This window comes from Dryobates pubescens, chromosome 25, assembly GCF_014839835.1.
Source record: "Dryobates pubescens isolate bDryPub1 chromosome 25, bDryPub1.pri, whole genome shotgun sequence".
NCBI lineage: Eukaryota > Metazoa > Chordata > Aves > Piciformes > Picidae > Dryobates > Dryobates pubescens.
Genome location: NC_071636.1, coordinates 15354211 through 15381425, shown reverse-complemented (window position 1 = coordinate 15381425; position 27215 = coordinate 15354211). Strand labels below are relative to the sequence as shown.

General features: G+C 49.3%; 1 protein-coding gene across 9 annotated transcripts in view; it reads left to right on the top strand.

Moving 5' to 3' along the window:
- DEPDC5 (DEP domain containing 5, GATOR1 subcomplex subunit) overlaps positions 1–27203 on the top strand; it is a 45272-nt gene extending 18069 nt beyond the window's left edge. For 2 of the 9 annotated variants that reach the window (XM_009910965.2, XM_054173174.1), the window contains exons 23-42: positions 1193–1290; positions 3976–4041; positions 5351–5507; positions 6597–6757; positions 7723–7840; positions 7973–8140; positions 8946–9165; positions 9991–10124; positions 10884–10992; positions 13679–13741; positions 15273–15424; positions 16176–16253; positions 16672–16804; positions 17618–17726; positions 18057–18281; positions 22035–22204; positions 23117–23288; positions 24367–24427; positions 25473–25555; positions 26400–27203. In XM_009910965.2, coding sequence (XP_009909267.2) covers positions 1193–1290; positions 3976–4041; positions 5351–5507; positions 6597–6757; positions 7723–7840; positions 7973–8140; positions 8946–9165; positions 9991–10124; positions 10884–10992; positions 13679–13741; positions 15273–15424; positions 16176–16253; positions 16672–16804; positions 17618–17726; positions 18057–18281; positions 22035–22204; positions 23117–23288; positions 24367–24427; positions 25473–25555; positions 26400–26695 — 2773 coding nt within the window. In that variant the 3' untranslated portion in view covers positions 26696–27203. Of the gene's footprint in view, positions 1–1192; positions 1291–3975; positions 4042–5323; positions 5508–6596; positions 6758–7722; positions 7841–7972; positions 8141–8945; positions 9166–9990; positions 10125–10883; positions 10993–13678; positions 13742–15272; positions 15425–16175; positions 16254–16671; positions 16805–17617; positions 17727–18056; positions 18282–22034; positions 22205–23116; positions 23289–24366; positions 24428–25472; positions 25556–26399 lie in introns of all 9 variants that reach the window. The other 7 variants (XM_009910964.2, XM_054173173.1, XM_009910966.2 and 4 more) reach the window with 4 other exon arrangements.
- The last annotated feature ends 12 nt before the right edge of the window (positions 27204–27215 follow it).

The window sequence follows — 27215 nt, the reverse complement described above, 5'->3', positions numbered from 1 at the left end:
CTTCAAGCAATCCTTCAGGATGCTGCACTGCCTAATGATTTCATGCTTTTTCCTCCCCTCTTTTATAGGGAATTTTTTTGTCCCGTCTTGTACTCTGCATTGTCCTTCAGAATAATTTCTGTTGTGTGATTTTAATATTACATCATCCTCCCCACTTCTATTCCCTGCTTTGAGAAAAGAAAAGGAGTATTGTCTTTTTATCACTTCCTAAGTGCAGCCTGGTGTGCTGAAGTCTCTCACAGTCTCATGTGCCATATTCTTGATCGTTCTTTTTCTGGATCTCGTTGTGCCAATGTACTCATTCAGAGCAGTTGCTCACTCAGAGCATTTGCTTTATGGACCATGAGATCAGACCTGTAAATAACGAGTGAGCTCTATTTCTCCCCTGGGGGGTGCTGGTTGTGCACTGTCCTGCAAAGACAGCTAGTTATTGCTGGAGAGAAAGTGCCAACAGCATGGGCATATAGGGAATACTGACAGCCTCCTCTGTGCTGCTGCTCTGCAAACATCACCAAGAGCATGTGTTTAGCACTGGCCCAGTGTGGTGGGTTGAAATTATCCCCCAGCTAATTTGGAGAACTACCCCCAAAATAAAATTGCCAGACCAGCTCCGTTCGGGGTGGAAGCAAATGAAGCTCTATTTACAAGCAATCTAAAATCTAGAAATATGAAATGCAACAAATATGTACAAAATACACAGTACATGTACAATATAGATATATGTACAATTAATGAACAACACAGAAACTCCTCATCCCCTGCCCGGATGGATCCAGGGGGACCGTTCGCCTCCTCCCTCCACTTCCTCCCCCACTTCCTGTTACCTCACACAGTAATCAAAACAGAGATACTCCTGGCAAGGCCAGGAGAAGAGAGAGAGAGCGAGAGAGAGCAGCTGCAAGCAGAAGTGACAGAAGAAGAAAAGAGAGAAAGAACTGTTTATGCCTCTGCTCTATATCCCATTAGCAATCCAATGAATTGTGTGGACCTTGTCATTAATTTCCTTCTGCATCCAATGGTAATTTATTCAAGTTTCAGTCTTTGCAGTCAGGATCTAGGTTAAAGTTCCCCCATCAAACTGTAACACCCAGCTGGGGTGGCAGGCTCCTCACCTGGTGTTTGTGCCATCAGCCCTTGTCCAAAGCGAGGGGTGAGGCAGGCTGGTGTGGGACAGGCTGCTCTGTTCCTGCAGGCACGCCAGCGCTCGGCACCCTGGTGACAGCGCCGCTTTCCTGGGCTTCAGTGCAGCAGAGGAGTACTCCAATGGCCTGGCTGGCACCAACGGGGCAGGTAACAGCACACTGCTAGAGGCTGCTGCTGGGGGAGCAGGCTCTGCCTCAGGGGCAGTGACGAGGCAGGGAGGCCAGCACTGGTTGGAAGGGAGGTGGGTGAGGCATTGCCATGTAGAAAGGATCGGTAATGCAAAAGCAGTGTTCAGCCTGGAGTGAGCTGCTGATGCTCTGACTTGGGCTTTTGGATGTGCAGTCCTGTTTTGGGTTAGGTTATTGTGGGGTTTTTGTTTGGTTTGGGATTTGTATTTCATTCTCTAGCTTCGTCTTATAAATTTTACTATGGGAAGATCCTCATTGCTTACACAAAGGAGCAGTCAGGCAGTTGCTTAGTTCCATAATAACATGACAGTGACATCCAGAGACAAAAAATAACTCAATGTGCCCTGATATGGTTCACAATGTTTTTTCTGGGCAGAGTTGCCTCCCTTTGGATTAAGAACATTGTTTGAATATCTCTTACCCATAGGAGCTGATGGAAAGAATGTTGGGTTGTCTGGGGTTTTGGTAACTTAGCTCCTGACTTAATGGAGCTGCTTTTCAGATGGGCGTATAGGAGGGAAGAAGTTCTTTTGGAGTACAGCTTTCAAGGCTTCTGGTTTGGTCTTTTTTTGTTTGTTTCAAAACCAATTTAAACCCTTCTGAGTGACAGTTGGGGGAAAACAATGTTTCCCCCCATGCTCATACCTCCAAGAGCAGTTAGCAGGTTTAATTTTCTTGTCTTGTGTTCACTTAGTCACATTGAAAGTGATTTTGTTCTGTTGTTCCCTCTGTGAATTTCATCTGAATACATTTCACTTTCTTTCTTTCCTTTTTCTTCTTCTGCCTTCCAGACAGACTTTATTTCTTCTTGCAGCTGCTAGCCTGCGTTTCAGCTGCTGGATAGCATTTGTAGTGCAGAGATGCAGGCATGCCTTGTCATTTGATAGCTGGTCTGTGTCTGGTGCCTGGGTGTAACTCTTGTGTGTGGTGGACGTTAGCCTGTCTGCCTGGGAATGTCATTGTGAACACCTCGCCTGACTGAGCACCCTCAGCCCCACTGTGACTCAGGGTGTTTTGAGTCACCTGTGAAAGCAAACAGTTTGGTGGTTTGGGGTGTTTTCATTTCCTAAAGTAGGATTTCTCAGCAGGTCTGCTTCTCCTCTGCCGCCTGCAGCAGGCTTTGCTGCTAGGTGGGTTCCCCAGTGAAAGGCTGCCCCGGGTTTGCACTGATGGCCAGCCTGCTGTCTGGTGTCCAGCAGATGGTAGGTGACAGGCGAGAGCAGGCAAATCCTCCTGCACTTCCCTGGCTCGATGGCAGATGGCATCAGTGGAGCTGGTGAAAGAGGGATACCAGCCTGAGCCAGCTCTGCTGCTTCACACAGATAATATCCTGTTAGTAAGTGCTGGTTAGAGGAGCTGCTGGTGTGGGGAGAGCAATTTTCTGGGTAATTCCACAGAAACTGGGTTCATAAAATGGCTCCTCTGAAGTGTTTGGAGGCTTGCAGAAACGTGTGTCCTGATGAATGCCTTTTAAGCCAGCAGCTTTCCTTGTCTCCTTCACTGGCTGCTTCATGCCACAGCACAGGATTGCTGGTTCCACAGATGTATGGAGAACCAGCTCAGGGCACTGATCCAAATGGGGCATAGCTGGGCTCTGTCTTTGCCTGGTTTGTTTCACTGTGACCACACAAATACTGGTGTGGAATGGAGATTGGGAAGAGCTTAGTCAAGGGGTACCACAGTGTGGGTTTGGCTTAGTGTTCCCTGAGCTGTAGTTTTTGTGCCTGTTTTCCATGTTAATAGGCAGCCTACAAGAAGTCCATCGGACAGTGAGAAGGATCATAGTGTCTGCAGGCCTCAGCACAGTGAAATAGAAATGTTCAGGAGCCATAAGTCCCGTATTAGCCTTTATTTAGGCTAAAACAAACAGAGTTTTGCTCCAGAGCTGATCATCCCGTCAACAGCTGTCATTTAAACTCCTTTCACAACAAACAAAAACTTCCTTACTATTTTTCCTGGTGAAGTATGGGCCAGAGTGTGTCCTAGAGGTTGGAGTTGCTGCCTTTCCAGCACATGGTAGTTTGAAACAGTCTGTAATTAATATATTGGAGCGACTTAGGTGCACTAAGGGCTTTAGTAATACTTTCCAAACTTTTAGGCTGTCAAGGAATAAAAAGGTTGCTTGTTTGTGCTGAATCCAGAAGATCAGCTGTTTGTTTTGTTTCCTCTTGGCAGAGAGGTAAAATGTGTGCTGGTATTTTGTGCCTGAAGACTTTGGGATTGGAGTAAATCTGTATCATGGCTTTCAGAAGTTGCTTAGGCTCTTGGGGTCTTGGCTCATTAGAATTTGTATGTGGGTTCTCTTCTCCCATCACATGAAGGTCTGGTACCATTTCCTTTCTTGCTGTTCTGAGTTTTATGAAATTATTCTTCTTAGCTTGTCCCTCATTTGTAAATTGAAAAAACCAAAACCAACACAAAAGATGCTGGGTTTGGGTACTGAATGTATTCAGAAGTGCTTAGCTGCTTTTCTCCGCCCCCTTAGTTGTCTTTGTGTGTTTCTCTGCTGTGCAGAACCCTGAGTTCTTTCCAAGGAGACAAATGCCATGTTCTTAAAAACATGTGCATGCTTTGGGTTTGTTTGTGTGAAGTGGAAGTGAAGTGCATAACTGCTCCAAATGAAATGCAGACTGCTTTCTTGTAGGGATGAACCTCAAAACTCAGAACAAGGAGTCCTCGGAAGATGCCGCTTCTAACTCTCCAGATCCAAGTAAGCAGGAGGAAGTTTTGGAAAAGAGCTTGGCAAGGTGGGAGGATTTGTGGGGAAAAGGGCCTGGACCTATATAGAGGCATCAGGAGGTGGCAGGCAAGAACCCAAGGAGCCTGCTTGGCCTTTGGCAGTCGTTTATTTTCCCTGCAGTCACTTGCAGGATCTTCCAGGGCTGTGTCTCACTGTGAGTGCAGTTCTGTGCCTCTGAAGAATACACGAGACTGGCTGTTGCACTGCAGCTGAAGTTCTGCCCTTACCACATGCTCTTCTGCAAACAGCTGAAGCTGCCTCTTAGTATGAGAACTTGGTAGCAGTTAAGTGGAGCAGGAGTGCAGTCAGCTTCTGGCTTTGGGGCTGTTTGCTGAAAAACATCTTGATCTAATACAAAGCAAGCGTGGACTGCGTAAGAAAACTTTTGGTAGCAGTCTGTCCTGTGTGCAGGGCTCCTGCCATGAGTGTGAAGATCTTCCGAGTAGAGTAACTTAGTCTGTCGGGTCTTTATAAGGAGAAGTTAAGAGCTGGTGGTTGGCCAAGTACCTTGGCACAGGTGGTTTGAGGCAGGGTAGAAGGCAGTGCAGTAGTGCACTGAGGATTTGATGTCAGTTAGTTAGATTTTGCTTCTTAATGTCTACTTTTAAATCTGTCATCTCCAGACTGCAGCATAGCTCTAAGAAAGGGTGTGAGGAAGGATTGCTTTCCAAGTTACTATTTTCTGGTCTCCCCACACTTCTGGGTCTGTCCTCTATTCTGATAACTGTGGGAATATTCCCTTCTCTGCTGTTGTACTGTTCCAGAAAGAGGCTGCTCTACTGTTCTTGCTCTCCACATCCCCAGCTCCTTCTGCAGTTATCTAGGATGCAAAGCTGGTCTGATTTTCTTGTTCAGACTTGGAATGTTGTTCTGTTTTGTTAATCATCAATAACTGCACCTGACTTGCTGTAGTTCTGGGGAAGCAGTGGCTGTGTCAGCTCTAGCTCTCTGTCAGCAGAGAATTAAATGCATTAACTTGGAATGCCTTTTGCATGTGGGATTGATTCAGCATGTGCATTGCATTGTTTAACAGACTCTGTCTCTTTCTCTCCCTCCCTTCTTCCCCTCCTGCTTTCCTTTTCCCTTCCCATTCCACCCCCTTTTGTCCCTGTTGCCTTTACACCAACTGTTTTTGTCCCTCGTTCTTCCTAACCTTCGTCTTCACGCACTCCTCTCATCTCCCCTGCACCCTCTGTTTTGATGGTGGCCATGTACACCCCCTTGTGTGCCCCCCAATGACACAACGAGGCAGTTCTGACGCTGTCTGCTCCCCCCGTAGTGCCAGGCTTCTGTTGTACAGTTGGAGTGGACTGGAAGTCTCTCACGACTCCGGCGTGCCTCCCCCTCACCACCGACTACTTCCCCGACCGCCAGAGCCTGCAGAACGACTACACCGAGGGTTGCTATGACCTCCTTCCAGAAGCTGACATGGACAGGTTTGGCCAGCACCTCTCTAAAGTGGCTTGCAGTGAATCCAAGGGCTTCAGGTGCAGTTGGTGGAGGAGGAACGCTTTGGAGCCTGTACAAGAAGGATGAGCTGCTGAAGATGTCAGCAGCAGGATACTCACAGTTTGCTCTTTGCACCTTTTTTGGTGTTGCCATCTGCCAGCATCGTGTTCTGTAGCCTTTAGAAAGTGCTTGTCTGCAAATGTTTACATCTCTTTTCTTGTTTTCTTTCAATCAAGAAGTCAGCCTCAAGCTAGCACCTTTGTTATTCTGTCAAGTGTTTTGGAACCAGTAACCCAGCAGGCACACAGTGCCCACCATCCTTGTTCTCACTTCCAGGGGGAACTTCAAAGAATCTTGGTGGCAAGTAGTGTTAGTGGGATAAACAGAACTCCTCAGCTTGTCTTGGAGATTTCTGGTAACCATTATTTAACAGCATTGGTTTGCTGGGCTGTTGTTTTTTTTTTTTGCTGAAGCTGTCTCATCTCTTTAAACATCTTTTCAAACTTTGCCCATCTTGTAAGACATCAGAAGGGTCTGTTCATATTGCTGCTTCGTGGGAGCAAACCAAAAACGTTGGTCAGGGTGATTGAAACACGTGGGAAGTAGCAGGATGAGTGAAGAAACACCTAAGAGAAATGTTAAATGCCCCCTTAGAGCAGGAAGATGAAGCTCAGAGAATAGGTGGTTGGAATAAGATGCCGTAGCGATGTGTCTTAAATCTCCCTCTGATCTAGACTTGCTGGTGTGGCAGAGGGAGAGGCATTGCCTGCACACCTGCAGCTCTGGGCTCTGCTGAACACTTAGACACTGCTCTGGGATTCTCTGCAAAGTGCTGTAACAGCACTCATTGGTGAATGTATGGGAAGTTTACCAGCTGTTGTAAGCAAATCTGTGCTTTCCAAGGCAGCTGATCCTCAGCTGTTCCAGGCAGAAAGGACCTGTTTTGCTGTCCTGTTCTGCAGGCAGAATGCTCCACGTGCCCAGAGCAGGCAGAGATCCTCAGCTGGGAGGTGCAGAGCTAAGAATAGGTGTGTGGTCAGCTTCCTTACTCTGGTCCCCTTAACCTCTGTGTTCAGGAGAGATGAGGAAGGAGTGCAGATGACAGCCCAGCAGGTGTTTGAGGAGTTCATTTGCCAGCGGCTCATGCAGGGCTATCAGATCATTGTGCAGCCCAAGCCGCAGAAGCCAGCCACAGCCGTGCCGCCCCCACTCAGCAGCAGTCCCCTCTACAGCCGAGGTGAGTGACTCCCCACTGACCACCCAGCCTTGTCTGTCTCTCCTTCTGCCACTCCCTCTCACCCCCATGGATGAGGACCAGATGCTCAGTGAAGCCCTCTTGTGATTGTCTGTCTTTGCTGGAAGAGTCTGAGCTGGGGCAGCGCAAACAGCTCAGGGCACTGTGAGGGGACAGGTGCAGGATTGTTGAGCTGTAATAAGAAACTGGCCTCATACTAAAGAAGGTGAACCCAGTTGAAATATGGCTTGAGCGCCATTTGAGGACTGCATCTGAAACACAGTTCACATGCTGCCTGCAGGGCAGGCACATCTCTAGACATAAAGCTCCCAAGTGTGTGTCTGAAGCAGTTTCCTAACTCTGAAATGGCTGTGAAGGTCCCAGGTAGACAGGCACAGCTTCGTTGTCCTGAAACCATGAGTCAGCTAAACCTAATGAAAGCCCAGAGGACTGGAGTGGGTTCAGAGGGTATCATTTGCCCCTGAGAGAACCTGACCTTCTGCTTGCCTTCTGACTTCATCACTGGATCTGCAGTGTGACACTGTTCACAGAGCAGGGCATGCACACAAATAGAATGTGGTTTGGGAGTGAGCAAGCAAGGCTTCCTTTGGTAAAGTCCTGAGCCTGAGTGGTTAGTTCCAGGAGTGGAGGGAGGAAGCAAAAGTGGAGCCCAGCTTTACCATCATACCTGCCAGTTTATCACCAGTGCTATCATCAGTTCTCTACTTGTCCTCACTGGAGGTCTGTGTTGGTGGTGTGTGAATTCTTTCCTTGTGATACTGGCCAACCCTAACTGTCAGAACAAATCCCTCATTGTCCCTATGTTCCTTTAAAATGTGCCCTGAAAAGATGCCTTGAAGTTTCCTTGTGTTCAGAAGCCCAGTTCTAGAGTCTCTCTCTAGGTGCAGTTTGCTGGGAGAGCTGTGAGTTGCAGTAGCTGAAGGGAGTGTCTTGCTTCTTACTGTTAGGTCTTGTGTCAAGAAACCGTCCCGAGGAAGAAGATCAGTACTGGCTGAGCATGGGCAGGACCTTCCACAAAGTGACACTGAAAGACAAAATCATCACTGTGACTCGATACCTGCCCAAGTGAGTGCCTCTGGCTCTTCCAGCTGCTCCTGCTTGCATGGAAGGACACAACTGTGGGGCCTTCTTGCTCATTGGGAGAAGAAAGAGAAGCCCTGCTGCTGCTGAGATGAATATTTCCATTTTCTCTTCTAGGTATCCATACGAATCTGCTCAGATAAATTACACTTACAGCTTGTGCCCCTCACACTCTGACTCTGAATTTGTCTCTTGCTGGGTAGAGTTTTCCCACGAGAGACTAGAAGAGTACAAGTGGAATTACTTGGATCAGTATATCTGCTCTGCCGGCTCCGAGGATTTCAGGTGAGAGCTCCTTTTCCATCCAGACTGTTCCGTGTCCTAAATGCCTCTTTTTCCTTTTTGACCTAAAATTTCTGCAACAAGTTCAACCCACAAATGCTCAGCACTCCAGGGGGAGTAGCTGGCCTGCTTCCACTTGTGTGGTGCTAGCAGCTGTTACCTTGGAGGATTCTGACTGTTGCTGCTGCATTCTCTGGTCTTTGACATTAAGGCTTGATCACAAAGCTCAGCGTGGTTTTCCTCTGCTGCAAATGCAAAGAAATGTGATGGCATTTTGTAACTCACAGATGCTTTTCTTGGCTCCCTCCAATTCGTTTTAATCTGCTGGAGGCTTGCTGGAGTCCTAGGCTTAGCTTGAATGCGGTCCTACTCCTAAGTTATGCAAAGCAGGGCTTGTCGTTGGCAGTGTGGAACATCTCCACCAGTATCAATAGCGTTTTGATGGCTTCTCTCACCAAAATCAGTCTGTCTTGGTTTCTTTTCAGGTCTCAGCCAAAATGCCTCCTACTAACAGGTGTACCTCCTAAAATCCCTTTTTCTTCTCACTTTCACAGAAGCAGCCTTTGCAGCCTGTCTCTTACAGATCAGAAGATGCTTCTCTATGCTGCAGTTCCTCTGAAGACAGCCTTAGTTTCTCTTCACAGCAGTGGTTTAATGCTTCCCAGGGATGCTGGTGGCCACTCCTTTGCCTGTCTGGGAGATGTCCCTGCACTCCCTGCCACCTGCAGCAGATGGTTGCAGGTTGCTGCTGCCAAACCTTTCACAGGAAGCTTTGCTGACCTCTGCCCTGTCTCCCCTGTGCCTGCAGTCTCATTGAATCCCTCAAGTTTTGGCGGACCCGCTTCCTGCTGCTGCCGGCCTGCATCAGCGCCACCAAGCGCATCGTGGAGGGGGAGGCGCACTGCGATGTGTACGGGGACAGGCCCCGCTCCGAGGAGGAGGAGTGGCAGCTGCTGGACGGCTTCATCCGCTTCGTGGAGGCCCTGAACCGCATCCGGCGGCGCCACCGCTCCGATCGGATGATCCGGGTGAGTCCCGGCTGCTGGCTGCCAGCTCAGCCTAGCAGAGACCCTGAGACAGCCCCAGGCAAGCTGAGGGGTGTCTGTGTGCAGGGGTAGCCCCCACACAGGGCAGTGCTGGCTGCTGCACTCATTCTGGTTTCAGGTGCTGTGGCCTGGTTAACACCTTGCTGCTCCTGAACTAATTAAACTTGCCTGGAGTGAGTATCCAGTGCTTCCATGGCTGGAACCAGAGCAGCTCACTCAGAAGCCAAGCTCTTCTGCAGAACACAGCTGTGCCCTACCCCCTGGGTGCTGTTTTTGACCCCAGCTGGTCTTCTCTTACCACAAGCCTGATGCCAGCTCTTGGCAAATGTTGGTTGCTTGGGCTGTAGCTGTGGTTAGCTGGGACACATTATTGCACCTTCTGATGCAGGCAACTGGTAAAGAGGTATCTGAGAGGTGGTTAAGCTGCTGCTTCTGGCTGGGTTGGTTGTGTGCTGCAGGCTTAGATGGGCTGTGCAAAGAGAACTCAGTGGGTGAATTGCTGGTGAATGGTGGTTTCAAGAAGGTGACGAGAAAGCTGTTAGTGTGCATGAAATTGCCTTGCAGTTCCCACACTGAGTGGGTTAGCTTCTGTCAGAGCCAATCCACCTTTTCCAGTGTAACAACCATTTTGTTCTGAGAAAACCAGCCACCCAGAGCACTGGGCTGGGCTGTTTCTTGTGTCCCTGTGCTTTAACTGTCTCGTTGAAGTACACCTAATAAAGGCCTGCTGGTTTGTGGTGCTGTGTTAACTTCTCAGTTAAGCCTAGCTTGGCTAAGTGTGCCTTCATTTTTTTCGTTCTCTGGTAGAAAGGGTCTGCCATGAAAGGGTTGCAGATTGCTGGTCCAATTCCCACCCACTCTCTGGAGCAGTCTGGGCCTCCCATTGGGAAGAAAGGAACCTCAGCACTCTCAGCTCTGCTGCAGATGGAAGCCAGTCAGAAGTGAGTCTCTACAGTTAGGCTGTGTCTGGAGCTCTGGACCATCCTTGCTGTGTATTCCTCCTGGGCTGGCTAAAGCAGCTTTGGGAACCTTTGCCTTGAAAAGGGGGTGTGGGATCATGCGTCTTCAGTGTCCTTGTGGCAGGGCTGGGGAAGTATTGGGCTTTGCAGGTACCAGAATAAACCCCCAAGGCTAGAAAGGAAGATGGAGACTAGAGAAGTGAATGTCCAGTAATTCAGAAGGAGCCTCACAGTCCCTTCACATCAGATTGTCAAATCACAAACAGATTTTCAGTGAGCTGGGACAGAAGGGCACACAAGTGCACCTTACCAGCTGAGTGGTCTCTGTCTGAGCACTGGGTAACAAACAGAGCCTGCAGATAGCAGCCTGTTTGCACTGGAAACCTCTGTTAAATACCTGTGAAACCTCTGAGATTCCTGTTCAGAACTGATCTGGAACGGTTCAGAGAAGCTCAGAGTCCTGCTGCCAGCTGTGCTGTGCACACAGTTCAGAGCTGTTGCAAAGCACATGAGCAGTGTCAGAGGTTTTGCAGTGGAAAGTGGTGAGGCAGCTGCCCCACAGGGCTGGGCAGGGTCACTGGGCTGTGTTGTACTTGCAGAACTTGGGCTGCGCTCTGTGCTTCACAGTGTGGGACAGCAAAGGTCTCAGAACAGAGCAGTAGCCCTCTGCAACATTTGCCTCGGGGTAGAAGCTGGTAGTGAGTGCCTGAACCAACGCTGGGTTCCTTCCTTTCGCTGTAGGAGCCTGGGGGAGCAGCAGGCAGCGCTGCTGTCTGGGAAGAGCAGCGGGCAGCCCTCGGAGAGCGGGAGCATTGCCATCACCCCCACCTACGTGGACAGCCCACGCAAGGTAAAGGCTTGCTGCTGCTTCTGCAGCTGCTCTTGTCACAGAACCACTGCCCAGATAACAGAAGGGCACTTCTCTGGGCACATGGCTACATCATCCCACAGCTTTCTCTCTAACCCAGCAAGGAGTGGTCCTGTACCAGGGGTGCCCTTAAGCCTTTGTGTACAAGGGCATAAGAAGAGGTTGGGGCACAACCACCCTTCAGTTCTTCAGCACAGTAAGATGGAATCCCTGGGATGCCATCTCAGTACGCTTTGCTAATTTCAGTGCCGCTTGGGAATCAGCCCATTTCCTTTTCCAGTGGCACATTCCATTGCAGGCTTTGAGTTTTAGATTTAGCAGCACAGTGCTGTCTGCACCTATCTGAAGGCTGTCTCTGAGAGCAAACTCCAGCTCTACCCATGGCTGTCTGAAGCTTCAGGGGAATTTGAACAGCAGGATCTCCAGTCACTTGCATCTGCTGAGAGGAGAGGATGTGTTAGTGAGTAGTGATTTAGATGCCATTCCTGGCTCCACTCCAGGCTGAAGGAAAATGTCTTCCTGGAGTTCTCCTCAGACACTTGAAGGCTGTTCTATGACTGCTGTTCCTCAGCCTTCTTGGCAGTTGCCCTGTGAGTACCAGAGAGCAGAAACTCCACTCTCAAGTTTAGCAAGCAATATTTCATTGTTTTTGTGTATGAAAAGTGAAGATCTTGCAGCAAAAGTGGCAAGGAACTGAATGAAGACACATCACTGAAGTGTGACCTGCCTTTGAGTCCAACAGCTGAAATACTGCAAGGAAAAGTCCTTAGATTCCCCACTATCAACTTACCCACCTTCTAGCATCTTGTGTTTCAACATCCACCCTTCTCTGCCACCAGAGACAGGTCTGGTTTTGTTCTGGAAACCTGGGCATTTCTGGCTGGAGTGACAGAGTAACTGCAGGCATCTCACTGGAGCAGGCCCTGCTAGGCTTGGAAGAAGCAGGTGCAGAAAGTGAACGGAGACATGTTTTGAAGCTTTCAGGTGGTGATTCAAGCTTTGCATTCTCCTCTTCCACCAGTTTGGGAAATGAATACAGCAGCTGTAAACATCTCTTTCTACCAGTGGTGTGAATATCTCTCTCTAGCAGTGAAGGTGGTGAAAATTCCATGGAGGACACGGAGGAATGTTGTGTCAGGTTTGCCGCACAGCAGAGCAAAAAGGCCAAACTGACTTCCTTAGCTGTGACACCTGATGGGAAACAAAGTAGCAGCCTCTGTGCTATCCGCAAATGCTAATAAGCAACAATCTGGTGTAACTTTAACTGTATTCAAAAGCCTCTCTTGGAGGGCTGTCTGGGGAGTCGGAAAGACTGATGGAGTTGAAAGCCTTTCACACTCCAGTAGTAAACACTCCTATAAATATTTACAGATAGGAACTGGGAGAGAAGCACTTGGGCTCTCCAAACCGAGGGCTCATGCTTGTTGGTGAGGTGCTGGTGGGCAGGTAGTCCTTATCAGGCAGTTTGGACCTCACTCGGAAACATCAACAAGTGTGTGCCTCATGTTTCCAGGGCAACACCACCCCTTTAGGGCTCACCTAAAGCATGAGGATGGCTGCTGGCTGTCTGGGGACTTGCAGCCAGAGTACTGAGCAGTTGTCACAGCCAGGTGTTGTTCTGGGGCATGATTCCATGCTGGGGTTAATCCAAACCAAAAGTGAGCCACTGACTTGACCTTTGCTCTGTGCCAGGGCGGAACTGAGAAGTCACTTCAGTGCCCAGTTCGTGGGCAGTGCTGCAGGACTCTGACGCAGTGAGACATGATCTGTTTGGGAAGTCTTTGCCCAGGTAGATGCAGGGTGCTTGGCTCTGTCTGCACCCTGTGAGTTGCCAGCCACATAACCCCAGTGCTGCTTCTTTCCAGAAGGTGTTTTAATGCCATGTGGCAGGGGATGCATCACCTTCACTGCAGGCTAGACAAACTAATTTGCCTAGGGAGCAGAATAAAGAATTGCAAATAGGAAGTGAAAATCAAGCTGGATTCCACTGCATTGTCTCCTGTGACAAGAGAATGTTGACACATCTGTGCCTAGCAGCTGGAGATAACTCACCCAGGGTTTGCAGGCAGGCAGGGAGCACAGCACAGGCAGTGTCTGCTGCATCTTGCATAAACTATTGAACTCGGTGTTGAAAAGATCTTGGTGATGAATTCTTCTTGCCTTTCCTTTGTACCATAGCAGACCTGCCCTTGAAAGGAAGAGTGTGAAGAGAACTGTTTTGCTCTCCCTTTGTGTGCTGGTGACTGGCAGAGCAGAGGAGCTGTTGTCCCTTGGGTGTTTGGCCTTGCACGTGCACTGCTGCAGCTTTCTGGAGTGCTGTTCAGCGCTGCTTTTGGGATGGAAAGCCAGCATCCCTCAGGGCTTTCTGCTGTACAGTGTGGAGGGCAGGCTGTAGTCCCAGCTGGCTCTTGGTCAGTGTGATTTTCAAAACTCAGGAAAGCATCAGTGCTGAGGAGGATCAAGAGACAGCCAGTGGGTGTGATGGAGGAACTCCTGATGCTCTGCCTTCTGCTGCATCCGGTGTTCTGGGTCTGTTTGGGTTTGCATTCTCCTCATACTTTCTCTCTGTGGTCATTTCATACTTGCACAACCTTGTGTTTGCTTTTCTTCAACTCCTTGTTCCTGTTGCTGTTGCCATTAATGGGCCTGCTTCCGCTGATGCCTTCAGGATGGGGCCTTCTTTATGGATTTTGTTCGCAGCCCACGCACAGCCTCCACCTTCTACTCACAGGTTAGTTCTGAATGGGACCTTGGCATCTCTGGCTTTTGGACTGAGGTGGTGGAGAGCATTTGTTGCCCTCAACTTGCCACGTGGGGAACCTGTTTTTGCAGAGCTGTGCCTTGAGAGGCAGGTGTGTGCCAGCAGCAGGACACAGTGGCTGCTGCTGCTGGCTGTTTCCCTCCACCACTCAGCGTCTGTAAAGTGCTTTGGATGTGCCCTGCCTCCTTGTCCTTAGCAGTGCTGTCCTGCCAGCTACTGAAGCTGCCTGGTTTGTGTTTCAGTAACTACTCATTTTCCATCTTCCCTTTGCTAAACCAAATGGCAACAGCTTTACTCATCCTGTTCTTGGCTACATTGCTTCTGTGGTGTTTGACTGACAGGTGGCTCTGGGGAGATCCAAGTCAAATTGTGTCCTTGGAGTCTTAAACGACTGAGGGCTGAAAATATTGGTGTCATCTTGGTCTGAAGGAGTCACCCTGACAGAAGCTGTTTGTACACTTAGCAGCAGTCAGGAGTGAACAGTGACACAGTGTGTCCATGAAAGATGCTGCACTGAGCTATGAGGAGGCTGTGGGAACTGGGGATGCCATGTTGGAGCATCTGCTGGTTTTTGCTGCCCAGAGAGAGACACCTGCCATTGCAGAGAGATCCTTGGAGACAGGAGCAGTGACTCTGGTCTGGCTATCAGACCTGTGTCAGACTGGCAGCTCTCTGCTTTCAGCTGTGTCTGTGCTGCGGAGCCATCATGGCACAGCAGCCCTTGTGTCTACAGCAGCCGGAGCTAGGGAGGTGCTCTGCTGGCGGAGTTCCTCCCGCACCTCTAGCTTTATGTAATGAGCCTTTCCCAACCATACATGTCAGTGACAGATGGCAGCCACAGCCTGTGCTGTGCTGGGGCTTCCAGCATCTCTGTTCTCTCTGAAATGATTTTCTGTTAGCGCTGTGAACTCCTCAGTCTACTGTGGGAACAGTGCAAGTGTTCCTGCGGGAGGAAAGGGTTCTGGTTGTCTAGGAGACATAGGTGTGGGTGGGTGCCAAGAGCCTCCTGGTGTAGTACCCTTGCAGGAGGATGAGCTGATTTTGTGCATTATGAAACCTGAACTCCCTGTGATACATTTGCATAGTTTTGTCTGAGACTTGGGGCTGGAGCTATTTTTTCTAGCTGCTTACTACTTTCCTGTAGTGACTGAGTTTCCTGTTCTGTCTGTGGCATGTTTCTAATCCCAGTTATTCACTCCTGCTGGCAGAGGCAGGTTGGGGCTGCTGTAGCTGGTGTGCCAGTAGTTCCCTCAACACAGCTGGTTGCTGGGTGGGTGATCATCTGTCCTGGAATCTGGATTCATGTTTGTCAATATCTCTCAAGTGATGACAAGAGCAAGACTGTGTTTAGCCTTCCTGCATATGCTCGTGCTTGCCCTACAGTATTGCTTGTTGACTGCTAACTTGAGCTGAGGCACAGGTGATGTGTGGCAGGTGAGAAGATGGGAAATGGATTACAGCAGGAATTATATCAAGGTGTTGCTGTGCTTGGTCCTTGCAGGTCTCCATAGATCAGTCAGTTCCTGGAGCTTCAGATGGCAGCACATTGGTAACCACAGGGCAGTTACCTGACAGGGGGAACACCCAGCCCTTGGGAAGCTCCCAGAATGTGGCAGAGCAAGGATATCCCACAGCTGGTGCTGCAGAGGGCAGGTAAGGGAAGCACAGCAGTGCTGCAGTGCAGCCCTCTTCACTTACATTGCCCTTTCTGGTGTTGAGGTAGGGACACTTCAGCAGGACCCTGAGAACAAGATCTGCTGTGTCTGTCAGCACCAGACGATGCTTGTCACAAGGCCTCGCTGCAGCACTTCCACGTGCAGCAAGAGTGGTAGTAAAATAAGCCTTGCACCCCAGTTTGCCAGAATTAAATGACACAAGGCCTGATTTCCCCACCCACATGAAGAGCTTCCTTCTTCAAGAAGTGAAGTCTGTTAGCAGAAACCCAGGCTTTGAATTGACATCTGTCTTCTGTCCTGTGGCAAAGGCACCCTGCAGGTGGCATTGGATCAGCCAGGCTGATGAAATCCAAGAAGTTCTAACCTGGAGGCAAGATGCTGGGGAGGAAGCAACCATTACAAATAAGCTCCACTAGCACCTGTGTCCTGTAGTTGTATATTGCAGTAGAAACCCACACCTGACCCAAAAGGGTCTGCTCTCAACTGCACCTAAGCAGGACTGTATGTAACATAGTATGAACTGGGTCAGTGCAGCAAGCACCTGACAACCTCAGGGGGAAGAATATGGGTCTGATACTTTCAGGTGTCCTTCTGGAGATGAAAAAGGAAATATATGTGGCAAAGTCATTGCTGGGATGAGAAGAGAGAGCATTTGCCCTAACTGTATGTATGTGAACAAGTCTGGCAGCTCTTTGATTGTTTTGAACATGTTTCTGTTTGCTTCCCAGCTCCCAGCAGTGCTCAGCCAGCTCGCTAACTTCCTCCTCTACACTGATGGAGATTCTCGAAGCCATGAAGCACCCCACGTAAGTTTTTCATATCCGTGTTTGGGATCTGCCCAGGTGTTTGTGAGAGGGCACAGGGCATGAAGTCACTCAAAGGAGAGCCCCATATCAGCTGCAGAAGCTTGAGGCTTCCTTTTGTTGTTGAGTTGTAATCTCTCCAACAAGAAATTGTTGAGGAAATTGAGGTCTGAGCATTGCTGCAGAGAATTCCATTGTTAGAATCCCAGAATCTTGTCAAAGCAAGAAATCTCTGAGGAACACTGTCAGTGGCAGCTCTTCCTCCTGTTATCAGAGGCTTGGGGTGTGTCACTGTGGGGGCACTGCATTTCTTGTCCTGTGTCTTTATGCCCCTCTTCTGTCCAGCAGTGATTTTTGTCTTTGTACCCTAAAAGCTCTTGGAGCCAGTCTGTGCTAACTTGTGTGGCTTGCTGTGCTCCAGCACAGGGGTCCAGCTGCTCTCCGAACAGAAGGGCCTCGCTCCATCCTGCTTCATCAGTGCAGAAGTGGTGCACTGGCTGGTGAACAATGTGGAAGGGGTGCAGACCCAGGCCATGGCCATTGACATCATGCAGGTAAGAGCTACTAGGGGTGTAGAGAGGGCCAGGAACACCTCATTTGGAAGAAGGGATTCTTGTATAGGAGAGCACAGCAGTAATTTGTTTCTGCCACTGAAAACTGTTCAGCAGACTGTGAGCTGATGGATTCACAAAGCAGCAGCACATCCTTCACTGGTCATAGATGCTCATAGATGCTATTTTTTCCACTCCTGCATGCTGACAGTCATCTGCATGACCCCTGATGAGCTGTCAGCTACCAAGAACTCGCTCTTGCATTAGAATTAGCAGGCACTGCAGTGTGATTTGATCCTGATTTTGGTTTTGATTTGCCTTCTGACCATCAGTTCCTGAAGCTGCAGTCAGGCCTCTCCTTGCAGAGTGCTGAAGCATGCACACTATATGCAGGATACACTGCTGGTGTTCATGGTTTTTTTACCCTTTCCTATCAAACTGTGTCAGGGGCAGAAGGTTGGAAATGTTTTGGACTTCATTCCTCTGCTGAGATCCCATCTCAATTAACAGAGAACCTAGAATGCTGACAGCCTCTTACCTCCCTATAAATCCATCTATAAAACCAGAGCAGGGGAAGGGAGGGAGGCAGGCATCTGCAGAAACGTCAAACACAGTTTCTCAGGGAGATAAGGACTTACTACATTTACTGCATATCAAGGCATGCTGCTGCTGCTGGTCTGGTTAGGCACAGAGCTGGGCGAAGAGGTGTCACAGGAAAGAAAATTATTCCCTAATGTTCTCTGGCAACCTTTTTTTGTAGCTGGAAGAGTCACTGCTCCTTTTACCGTGTTTGCTGTGTTTTCTTCTTTTGTTCAGAAAATGCTGGAAGAGCAGCTCATTGTCCATGCATCTGGAGAAGCTTTGAGAACCTTTATTTATGGCTTTTATTTTTACAAGATTGTTGTGGACAAAGAAGCAGACCGAGGTCAGCACTGTGGTACTGCAAGACTTCCCTCACTCTCCCTTTGCACAGTCACTGCCTGTGCTTGGTTCTTATGGCTGCTGCAGTAGAAAGGCATTTTGGGAGCAACCAAAGGTGCTGCTCAAGGAAAGTCAAAGAAATTCAGCCTTTTTAGCTTAAAAAAAAAGAACAAAATAAAAGAAAAAAAAAAAGAGGGAAAAACCCAAATAAGGAATTGCAGCCAGCATAACCTAATTGTTTTCCTTCCTCCGTTTCAGGAAGAACTCCAGCTCTTTGTGATCTTGAACACTGGTTCCTAACTGTGCTCTGTCCTTCCCCTTGCTTTTTGCACAGTGGGCATGCAGCAGCCTGCCATGTGGCACACAGCTGCCATGGACGACTTCTCTGCCTTCCAGAGGAAATGGTTTGAGGTGGCCTTTGTGGCAGAAGAGCTCCTGCACTCAGAGATCCCAGCCTTCTTCCTGCCCTGGCTGCCCAGCCGCCCAGCCTCCTATGCAAGTAGGCACAGTTCCTTTAGCCGCAGTTTCGGAGGACGGAGCCAGGCAGCTGCACTCTTAGGTAGATGCACAGCACAGGTGACAGCTGGGGAAGTCCAAGGGGATAGTTTGAAAGGGGAAGAGCAGCCAGCCAAGGGTATGATCTCACGTGGACCAGCAATCAAGCTGCAAATTTCATGCTGGCCTTACCTGTGTCTTGCACGTGGCCTTGTTCTGATGTGCTGGAGGTGTGCTTCACTTGCTGTGCAGGCAGCTTTTGCTTCTGAGGCCTGGAATAGAGGAAAAGGTGTTCTTTAAATACTACTTCTTCCTCATCCTCCCCCCCTGCCATCTTCTGGAATCTAGAGAGGAAATACTGACTTGTCTCTTTGCAGATCCAGACTCTTCATCACAGGCAACCCATAATGAGCATGAGGGGATAAGCTGAGAGCACAGCAGAGTAACCAAACTGCTCCAAGTGCTTCTTCATCGCAAAGGCTGCAGTGAGATCCAGATGAGGCAGAAGTTTTCTGTGGTACGCTGAAGGCTAATCTGGACCATGTATAGCCAGGATCCTTGTATTAAAGTCTGGGAAGCCCAGCTACCCATGATCCCTGCAGCATGGAAGCAGTGGGGTTTGCATATGGAAGACACCATTAAAGTACCTGCAGCTCTGTCCTGTGGGGGTCTGACGCTGCCTGCCACCCACAGCCCGTGAAACACGCCAGCTGCACCACTCACTCTGCTGCTCTCTCAGCTTTCTGCTATGTTTCCAGGCCAGCCTGAGTCACTTCCTTTTGTTCCTCTTTCTCTGATTAAAATGACAAGAAAAATCTTGGCTATGGGTCTGCAACTTCAGATTTATGCAGATGCATCCAGTAAAGCCCTGCCAATTAAGGGTTAAAAAGAAAACGGTGCTGCTCTCCTGGGTTGTGTATTGGACCCTCTGGAGAGGAGTGACTTGCTGGTGGAGCATCTCTAAAAGCTGAAGTTGCAGCAATCCTTGTGTATTTCTGACAGCTTTGTTTGAAGAGGAACAGCATCAGAAATGGGGAAGTGCTAAGGATAGGAAGTCTGAGCTAATGGTTAATTCCCTAAAGCCAAAATATGCCAGAGATTTCTCTCTGTCACACAACAGATGTGGTGCCCTGGCTGGCATCCAGCCTTCTTAGCTCAATGACCAGCCAGAGCTGATGCCTGAACAAAGACTGGCATGAGAGTATTGTGAGGGCTGGAGGCAAGGGGGCAAGATCCTCCTCCTGCTTTGTTTCTTACTCGTTGTGCAGCCCAGGAAAACCACTTCACTTTCTGCTGTCTGCCCTCTTCCATAAGAGGCAAGACTGGGACTCAGCAGGCTTGTACCTGGGGAAGCAGACAGAGAAGGAGAGGAGCTGTAGTGCCTCTGTCACCTTCAATGCCAGCAAGGAAAGGATTCCCCCAGCACGTGCGTCATGACACTCCTGTGGCCTTCCTTTTAAGCTTCCCTTGGAGTTCTGTCCATTCTGCTATCTGACTGCCTTGCAGTCCTTCGATGACTGGCAGATGCCCCCAGATTGCTCATATGCAGTCTGGTTATTCCAGGAGAAGCAGTTTCTCAGGGAAAAATCCCACGTGGAGCTTTTTCCCTACGCAGAGCCTGGTTTAATGGACATTTCTGTGCTGTCCCTCTTCTAACCTGTATTCCAAAAATACTTCACCAGTTCATCTGAGGCAAGGAGCTTTACTAAACCCAGATGACCTCTGGTCCACGTGACTTCATTTGTTCCCCTCTTGGCTTTGATTTGGTTGTGGTTTTTGTTTCTTCCCCTCCCCACCTTCCCTAATTGTCAGGCTGTGACATAAAATTGCATGCAAGACCTGGGAGCTCTGGAACAAGCTCCTTGTATCTCTAAAATCCTTATCCCTCCCAATTCCCCTATCACTTGCGCAGTGATTGTCCCCTTTCCCTTCCTAGTGGAAGCCTGACCTGTGATGTAGCTAATCTTGTCCCTTTTGATTTGTAGCAGTGCATGCACTAGCAATTGTAGTTGTGTATTTGTGGTCTGTGACTGGAGAATAACCTGCCTGCTCCTCTCCGCTGCTCTCAGTAAAGCATTAGTTAAATACTCAGTGGTACAAGCCAGTTGGGAAGCAGGTGAGTCCTCTTACAATCAGAACTACAGAAGCCAGAATTTATTCTGTTCAAATCTGAAGCTTCTGGAGTCACACAGCTGGGCCTTTCCTTTTGATCAGCTCACCTGGTTGGGCTACATTGCTGTTGCTTTACTTGTGAGTTCTAGCTGCAGACACGATGGAGAGAGAAGCTCCAGCCCTAGTAGGGAGTCTGCACTGTCTGGCAAAAGGAAGAGTCCAAGGGAGCAGGGAGCTCATTCTTCACAGCCTGCTGGTTTGGGCACTGGACTGCGGTGTCATCACTGACCTCTTGGCTAATGTCCGACAGCTTCCTGGCTGAGCTGCTTTGCTTCACAGCTTTGGGGGTGTTGCTTTCCAACACACTTTGGTGCACATGTGGCACAAGCGTGTGGTTCCAGCCACAAGCGTTGCACTCTCAGTGATGTTCCACTGAAAAGAAGCCGAAGGAAGAGAAAACGACCAGGTGTTGGTCTGTCTGGCAGTGCCAGACCAGCTCAGGAACTGCAGGGGATACATTTCCCAAACAGAAATGGATCTTATTTGCAAAAAAAACCCAGGATGATCTTTTTTCTTTCCTGTCCCTGGGCTGCAGTCACAGCAATGTAAAGGAATTTCTCATAACCTTGACAACTGTCTCCTGCCAACTTGCAGTAGAAGGGAAGGTGGGAACCTTCCATCTCCCTTGAGGAAGAACTTGAACCATTTTTTAAAGTGCCATTAAGCCATTAAATTTTAAAGTCATTTAAAAGCTGATGGTATAAAAAGGTGCACATCTTCCTCAGCTTAAGAAGTAAGATCCATCCCTCATGCACACAGAGGGTTTGCAGTAGCAGTGTTGCAGCCCTTTGGTTGGTGTCCAGCTTTAGCATTAGAGAAAAGACAATCGTGTTTGCCTACGGAGAAGCTGAAAGTGGCAGCGTGCTTTATAGCAGGACTTTGGTCCCAGTCAGGAGGTCTGGATTCTACCCCTGCCTGCTGTGTGACACCAGCCAGATCACTTCCACTTTCTGTGCTTCCCTTCCTCTCTTGCCTATGTTGGATATTTTCTCTCACTGGGATGCTGGGGTGCAGGGCACAAAAGGAGCTGGATCTTGGGCACTATCCCAGCACCTACTGCAAAGCACTGGGAGGTGTTGCAGTGGTAGCAAGGCTGCTGCATGAGCCTTGGCTAACTTCTCATGCTTGTACAAAAAGTGTTGGCTATGCAAGTTTTGTGGTGTGGGAATGTGGGACATTGGTACAGCCTTAAAGATACAAGAACTTGAACTTCTAATCTCCTTCATCTGTGAGATTTGGCAGGGCCCCTGCCCTGTGTTAAAGCACCCTGCTGGGGTGCATGCAGAAATCCTAAAGCAAATTTGCAGTGGCTTGGGTATGGAGGAGCTGCCAGCCATGTTTAATTATGCACTGTAGCTGCTGGACTCGGGTTCTGTCTCTGTCACAGCTCAAGTGGCTCCTGTCTGCTTGGGGAGGGAACTGTGTGGCACAGACCCCCAGTATGAGTAATTGCTCAGGGGGTTTGTCTTGTGATCTGGATGAGCAGCATCCTGGAAGTGTTCTGCTAGCCCAAAAATATTTGGGGAGGAGTAGGAGGACAAACTAATTTCAAGTAGCTTGACTTGTTTCTTCTGTTCTCTTCATCCTGTCTCCTGCCCTCTCTCAACTGCATCTCTGAACCTGCCCCCACATGGTGGCCGCGCAGCTGCCACGGTGCCTGAGCAGCGGACGGTGACCCTGGATGTGGACGTGAACAACCGCACAGACCGGCTGGAGTGGTGCAGTTGCTACTACCATGGCAATTTCTCCTTCAGTGCTGCCTTTGAAATCAAGCTGCACTGGATGGCAGTGACTGCAGCTGTTCTCTTTGAGATGGTAAGAGATGGTGTTCTGGGTGGCCACAGCAACACCCAACTGGCCTCTGTGTCCCTCAGACCGCTGTGGACGCTGGTGGGAAGGATCAGGGTGGAGGCAGTGGCTGGACCTGCCCTTATCCCATAACTAATTCACTGATGGCTGCTGGCTTGGCTGCATCTGGGCATCGCTGCTTGTGCTGTCTGTGGACATGCTGGCTGCAGAGCAGCGCTCTGCTTCCAGAGGGATTCCTGCACAGTATGCAGAGATCAGTGTGGGTCTCAGGGTGGTAAATTTAAGCCTCTCTTAGGCAAATCTTAAGCCCTGAGCTGGACCTTTGGCAAAGAGTCTGTTACCTTGCATTTCTTCTGTCCCCTAACCTGGGAACTTGGAATCTCAGTGGAACTGCTTTTGTGACAGGGCTTTTCCAGGTAATATCTTCTTGTTCAGCTTTTATTTTTCATTTGCTGGATGGAATGGAAAATGCAAGTGCTTTGTGTCACTTCTTAAGGTTTAGGTTTTTATTTTGTTTTCCCTTTTGTAGCCTCTGCAAAACTCAAATAATTTACCACCAGGTTTTACCCCACCCTGCCAGAGAGCAGTAGGTAATTGTACTTTCATTTGAAATCTATAGCAGTTCCAGTAAAGCAGCGGTGCTTAGCCACTGATGATAAGTGGGCTGAATCAGTTCCTGACAAACGTCCTGGCTTAAAGTGCTTTCTGATGGATGTGGCACTTGAGAGAGGGAAGCCTGATGGCTTGCACTGCTTTGCTTGCAAGGACGCTGATGTGCTTGCCACGCAGAGGGAGCTGAGCCTGTGGAGAGTGGAGCAGTTCTGCTCTGTTCTCAGGGAGTGAGCTGCTGCTCTGCACAGCAGGGTCCTCCTTCAGCTCCAGGTGTTGTGTGATTTCACCACGGGAATCTTTCCTCAGGTCCAGGGTTGGCACCGCAAAGCCACATCCTGCGGGTTCTTGCTGGTGCCGGTCTTGGAAGGGCCCTTTGCCTTGCCCAGCTACTTATACGGAGACCCACTTCGAGCTCAGCTGTTCATCCCACTCAATGTCAGCTGCCTGTTGAAGGAGGGCAGCGAGCACTTGTTTGATGGTAAGAGATGGGAGCGCCACCCCTTGACACCTTTCTGTGCAGACAGGGCCCCTCTGGCCTGGCACTGACGGGATGCGCCTCAGTCAGCAGAGGTGTGTTGGCTGCGTGCGGGCCCTGTCCTGGCTTTGCTGCAGCCACTCTCAGCAGGGTGTGCTGGGAGAAGCTGTGCTGGCAGGCTCATCAGCATGCAACAGTGGACAAAGTTGGCAGGCAGAAGTAGCAAGCACAGGAAGGGTGGTCTCCCCAGTGAGCTCTGTTGCCATAGTACTGCATACCCTCATAGAGCCTAGATCAAGCAGTCCAGTCTGACAGAGGCTGTAATGCAAGACTTTGTTTTGCTGGTATACCCTGCCCACAGCTGCTCTGCAATTGTATCCTGCATTTGTTTATTCTCCCCCTCAGTGAGATTAGGCTTTCAGGACTGCCATGCTCTTATTTTTTGTTGCCATGGTTACACTCAGGGTAAGAGTGTTTGCACATGTGATTAAGAGCTAGAAACTGCAGTCTCCTTTTCTGCAATGTGACCTCGCCCTTTTGAGTGATGCTGTTGTGGTAAGTCTCAGGTGGAAGCTCAGAGAACTCTGTCCCCTTGCAGAGAGAGGCAAAATTACATGGTGAGAAGGTACAATTAGCAAAAGACTCTGTTTTAAAATAGTAAGGGTAGAGTTTTCTTTTTCCATTAGCCCTTGTCCAGGTGTGAATGTAAAACTGTCAGTGACAAACCCCTGCACTGTGAGGCTGCCACAGTCCTGCAGACTCTGACCTAAGCATTTGCAGAGCACTCCGTGGTGCACAGTGGCAGCCCACTCTCTGTCCTTGCCCCCTCCCACACACCCCATTATGTTCCTCTCCTTCATCTCAAGAGACACAAATTCAGGGATGAATCTGCCACTGGAGTACAAGAGATGAGTCTCTAACAAGGCATTCAAGGGACAGCTGACAGAAAAAAGTGTGACTGAAAGAAATTGCTTGAAAAAATGAAGGGCAGAAAAATTTTCTGAGGTAAAACTGAGGTCCTGAAAAACTAGGGAAATGAAGTGGCTCTCCTAGGTAATTGTTACCTTTTTGGTTGTTGCAGGCTTTGAACCTGAAACATACTGGGACCGTATGCATCTCCTCCAGGAAGCAATAGCACGCAGGTATGTGCAGAGCAGGAGGGCAGAAGGGTTCCTTTCTCCCTAGTTCATGCGGGATGAAGGCCTGTGCTGAACAGGCCCTCCTGAGCTGTGTGGGCTCTGCTGTCTGCCTCACCCAAGCCTGCCTGTGGATTATTTGGTTGCAAATACCTGGAGTGCCTGGAGCTGGTTCTGTGGGGGCAGGGGGCAAGTGGACTGTTGCAGCCTGTTGTCACTCAATAGCAAACCCTGGCATCCTCCAGGGAGGACATGGACTTTGACAGGTGCCCTGCCGTTCTGAACCTGATAGACTGACAATGATTTCTTGCTGAGAAGGGGCACTTATTTCATGTGGACTTAACAGTGGTGAACTGGATGACAACCAATGATTGACAGTAGGCAGGAGACTGGGATGTGAGCTGTACACAGGAGGCTGGGCTCAGATTCAGCAGGAATTGTTGGAAGCTTTGGATACTATCTAGCCTTGCCCTTCTGTGTGCTTTAGCTGCCAGTTTGTTTCATGGTGTTGCTAGCAAGATATTTCTCATGACAGAGAAACTGCCTTTTGTGATGAACTTTAGCCTCAAATAAGCTTCTGTTAGCTTAGAATGCAGAAGAGGAGTCAGTAAGTGTTCTACAAGCAGCAAGGAACTGTCAAGTGAGCTCCTGGAAGGTCTGCATGGAGTATTGAACCAGCTTGAAACATAGCCAGAGAATGTCTCTCTTGACTGTGCTCTTCCCTCACTCGTGTGCAGCTGCAGTGTTTGGTCAGTCTGCTCAGTGCCCTCCCAAGCTGAGCTGCTGGTGCTCTTGTTTCCAGCACAAGGCAGGACAGAGGGCAGTGTGGAGTCTGAAGCTCTTACCCTGCGCCTAGCAGTGGACAGAGAGGTGGAGAAGCTCAGGTCTCTTCAGCCCAAAAAATAGGAGAGGCCTTGTGACAGTGGAAGGGTTTCCCTGGTACCCCTGCCTTAGGCTGAAGGAATCCTAGCTGCTGTGGCTCTCTTTATATTTTTTTTTAACTTCTCCCTATTTTTTTTTAATTATTATTCCTTGGTATTTGTTTATCCAGATTTGGATTTGTGCAAGATAAATACTCAGCCTCTGCCTTCAACTTCCCAGCTGAGAACAAGCCCCAGTACATCCATGTCACAGGTGAGCAAGATTTGGCAGGACTGGGGCAAGGAGGAGGAAATTGGAAACTGAAGAATCATTTTCTGTGCAGTTTGTGTCAGTGATGCTGGTCTTTATGATGTCCCTAGTTAGGTGATAGGCAGGTGATCAGCCAGCACAGACCAGAAAACTGGAGAGGCAGCAGGAAAAGCACAAAGTCTTGCTGCTGATCAACAGCAGGGGTTTGAAATCTGAGTTGTATCTGTGAAACTTTTCAGGAGATGGAGGAAGGCGAGGGGGGAGGGGAAAGACAGAGCTTATTCAAGTGCAGTGTAACTAAATGTGTATGGAGAAGCTAGGAGGAGGGAAAACTGCTGGGACAAGCAGTGCTCTGTTCTCATACTTAATGTCAGCTGCAGATGCACCTTGACCCATCCACACTGTGTGGGAGGCAGAAAAAGCATTTGGGATCCACTTGCTGCTGTTATTGTTGTAAGTGTCGGTGATCTGTCAGCAATTCTAAGCTCCATGCAGGATGTCTTATACTAAATTGCCTTCAGAGGGGTTGCTGAGACATGGAGAGAGCTTCTGGAAAGCTGCAGAAGAGAATGGAAATTGATGGAATGTTAGAAAGCTGGATCAGAGCCTACAGCTTTGCTTCACTCTCTTGTACCAGGAGCAAGGCCAGACCGAGCCTGCTCTCTCCAGGGCTGTAACATGCAGGAAGATGTAGTGAGTAAAAGCAGAGGAGGGCAAGTGCATCCCATTTCATCCTGCTAAAAGGCCATTAAATGAAACTCAGACCAGCTCAGAATTTCCTGAGTCAGCTTCCAGTTGCTGGGACTTGGCTCTGCCTGAGGCTTGAAGTCCTCTCTGTTTCCTCCAGGGACAGTGTTTTTGCAGCTGCCCTATTCCAAGCGGAAGTTTTCCTGCGGGCAGCAGCGCCGGCGGCGCAACTCCACCAGCTCCACCACCCAGAACGTGTTCTGTGAGGAGCGCGTGGGCTACAACTGGGCCTACAACACCATGCTGACCAAAACCTGGCGCTCCAGCGCCACTGGCGACGAGAGGTTTGCTGACCGCCTGCTGAAAGACTTCACAGACTTCTGCTGGAACAAAGACAGCCGCCTGCTCTCCTTCTGGACAGACTGTCTAGAGAAGATGCATGCTAGTGCTCCATGAAATAGGGTTGTAGCTCTTGGGGAGGCAGCTGGAAGCTTTACCTTGTGGCAAGGAAGCAGAGGTGAAGGGTGGCTGGAAAAGAAGCCTCTGTTGCGCTCATCCTGAGGCTCCAAGAGGACCTGATCGGTGTTGCTGTTGATATCCAAAAGAATTTGATTAAGTCCCTGGAAAAAGAATCCAAGCTCTTGGCTTGCCAATATCTATTGCCTGATCTCAGCTTTGTTTCAGGTCGCTGCAGTCCTCCATTGCCAAAACTTGGGTTAGAGCAGAGGGAAAGGAGGGTGAGCGGAGATGGTTTTCAAGGGTGCAGTGAGATGGGAGCAGCTTTACTGACCTTGGAAGTGTGATCTGTTTGCATCTGCTGCGCCTGGCAGCAGCCTGCCTCTTTTCCTTCTGAGGTGCACCTAAGGTTGTGTCAATATGTAAGATAAAAGGTGAGGGACACTTGTTAAATTTCATACGTGTAAATAAGTAAAAATGCAGAAAATAAAGTGCCCTGATGTTTTGTTGTAACTCCAGG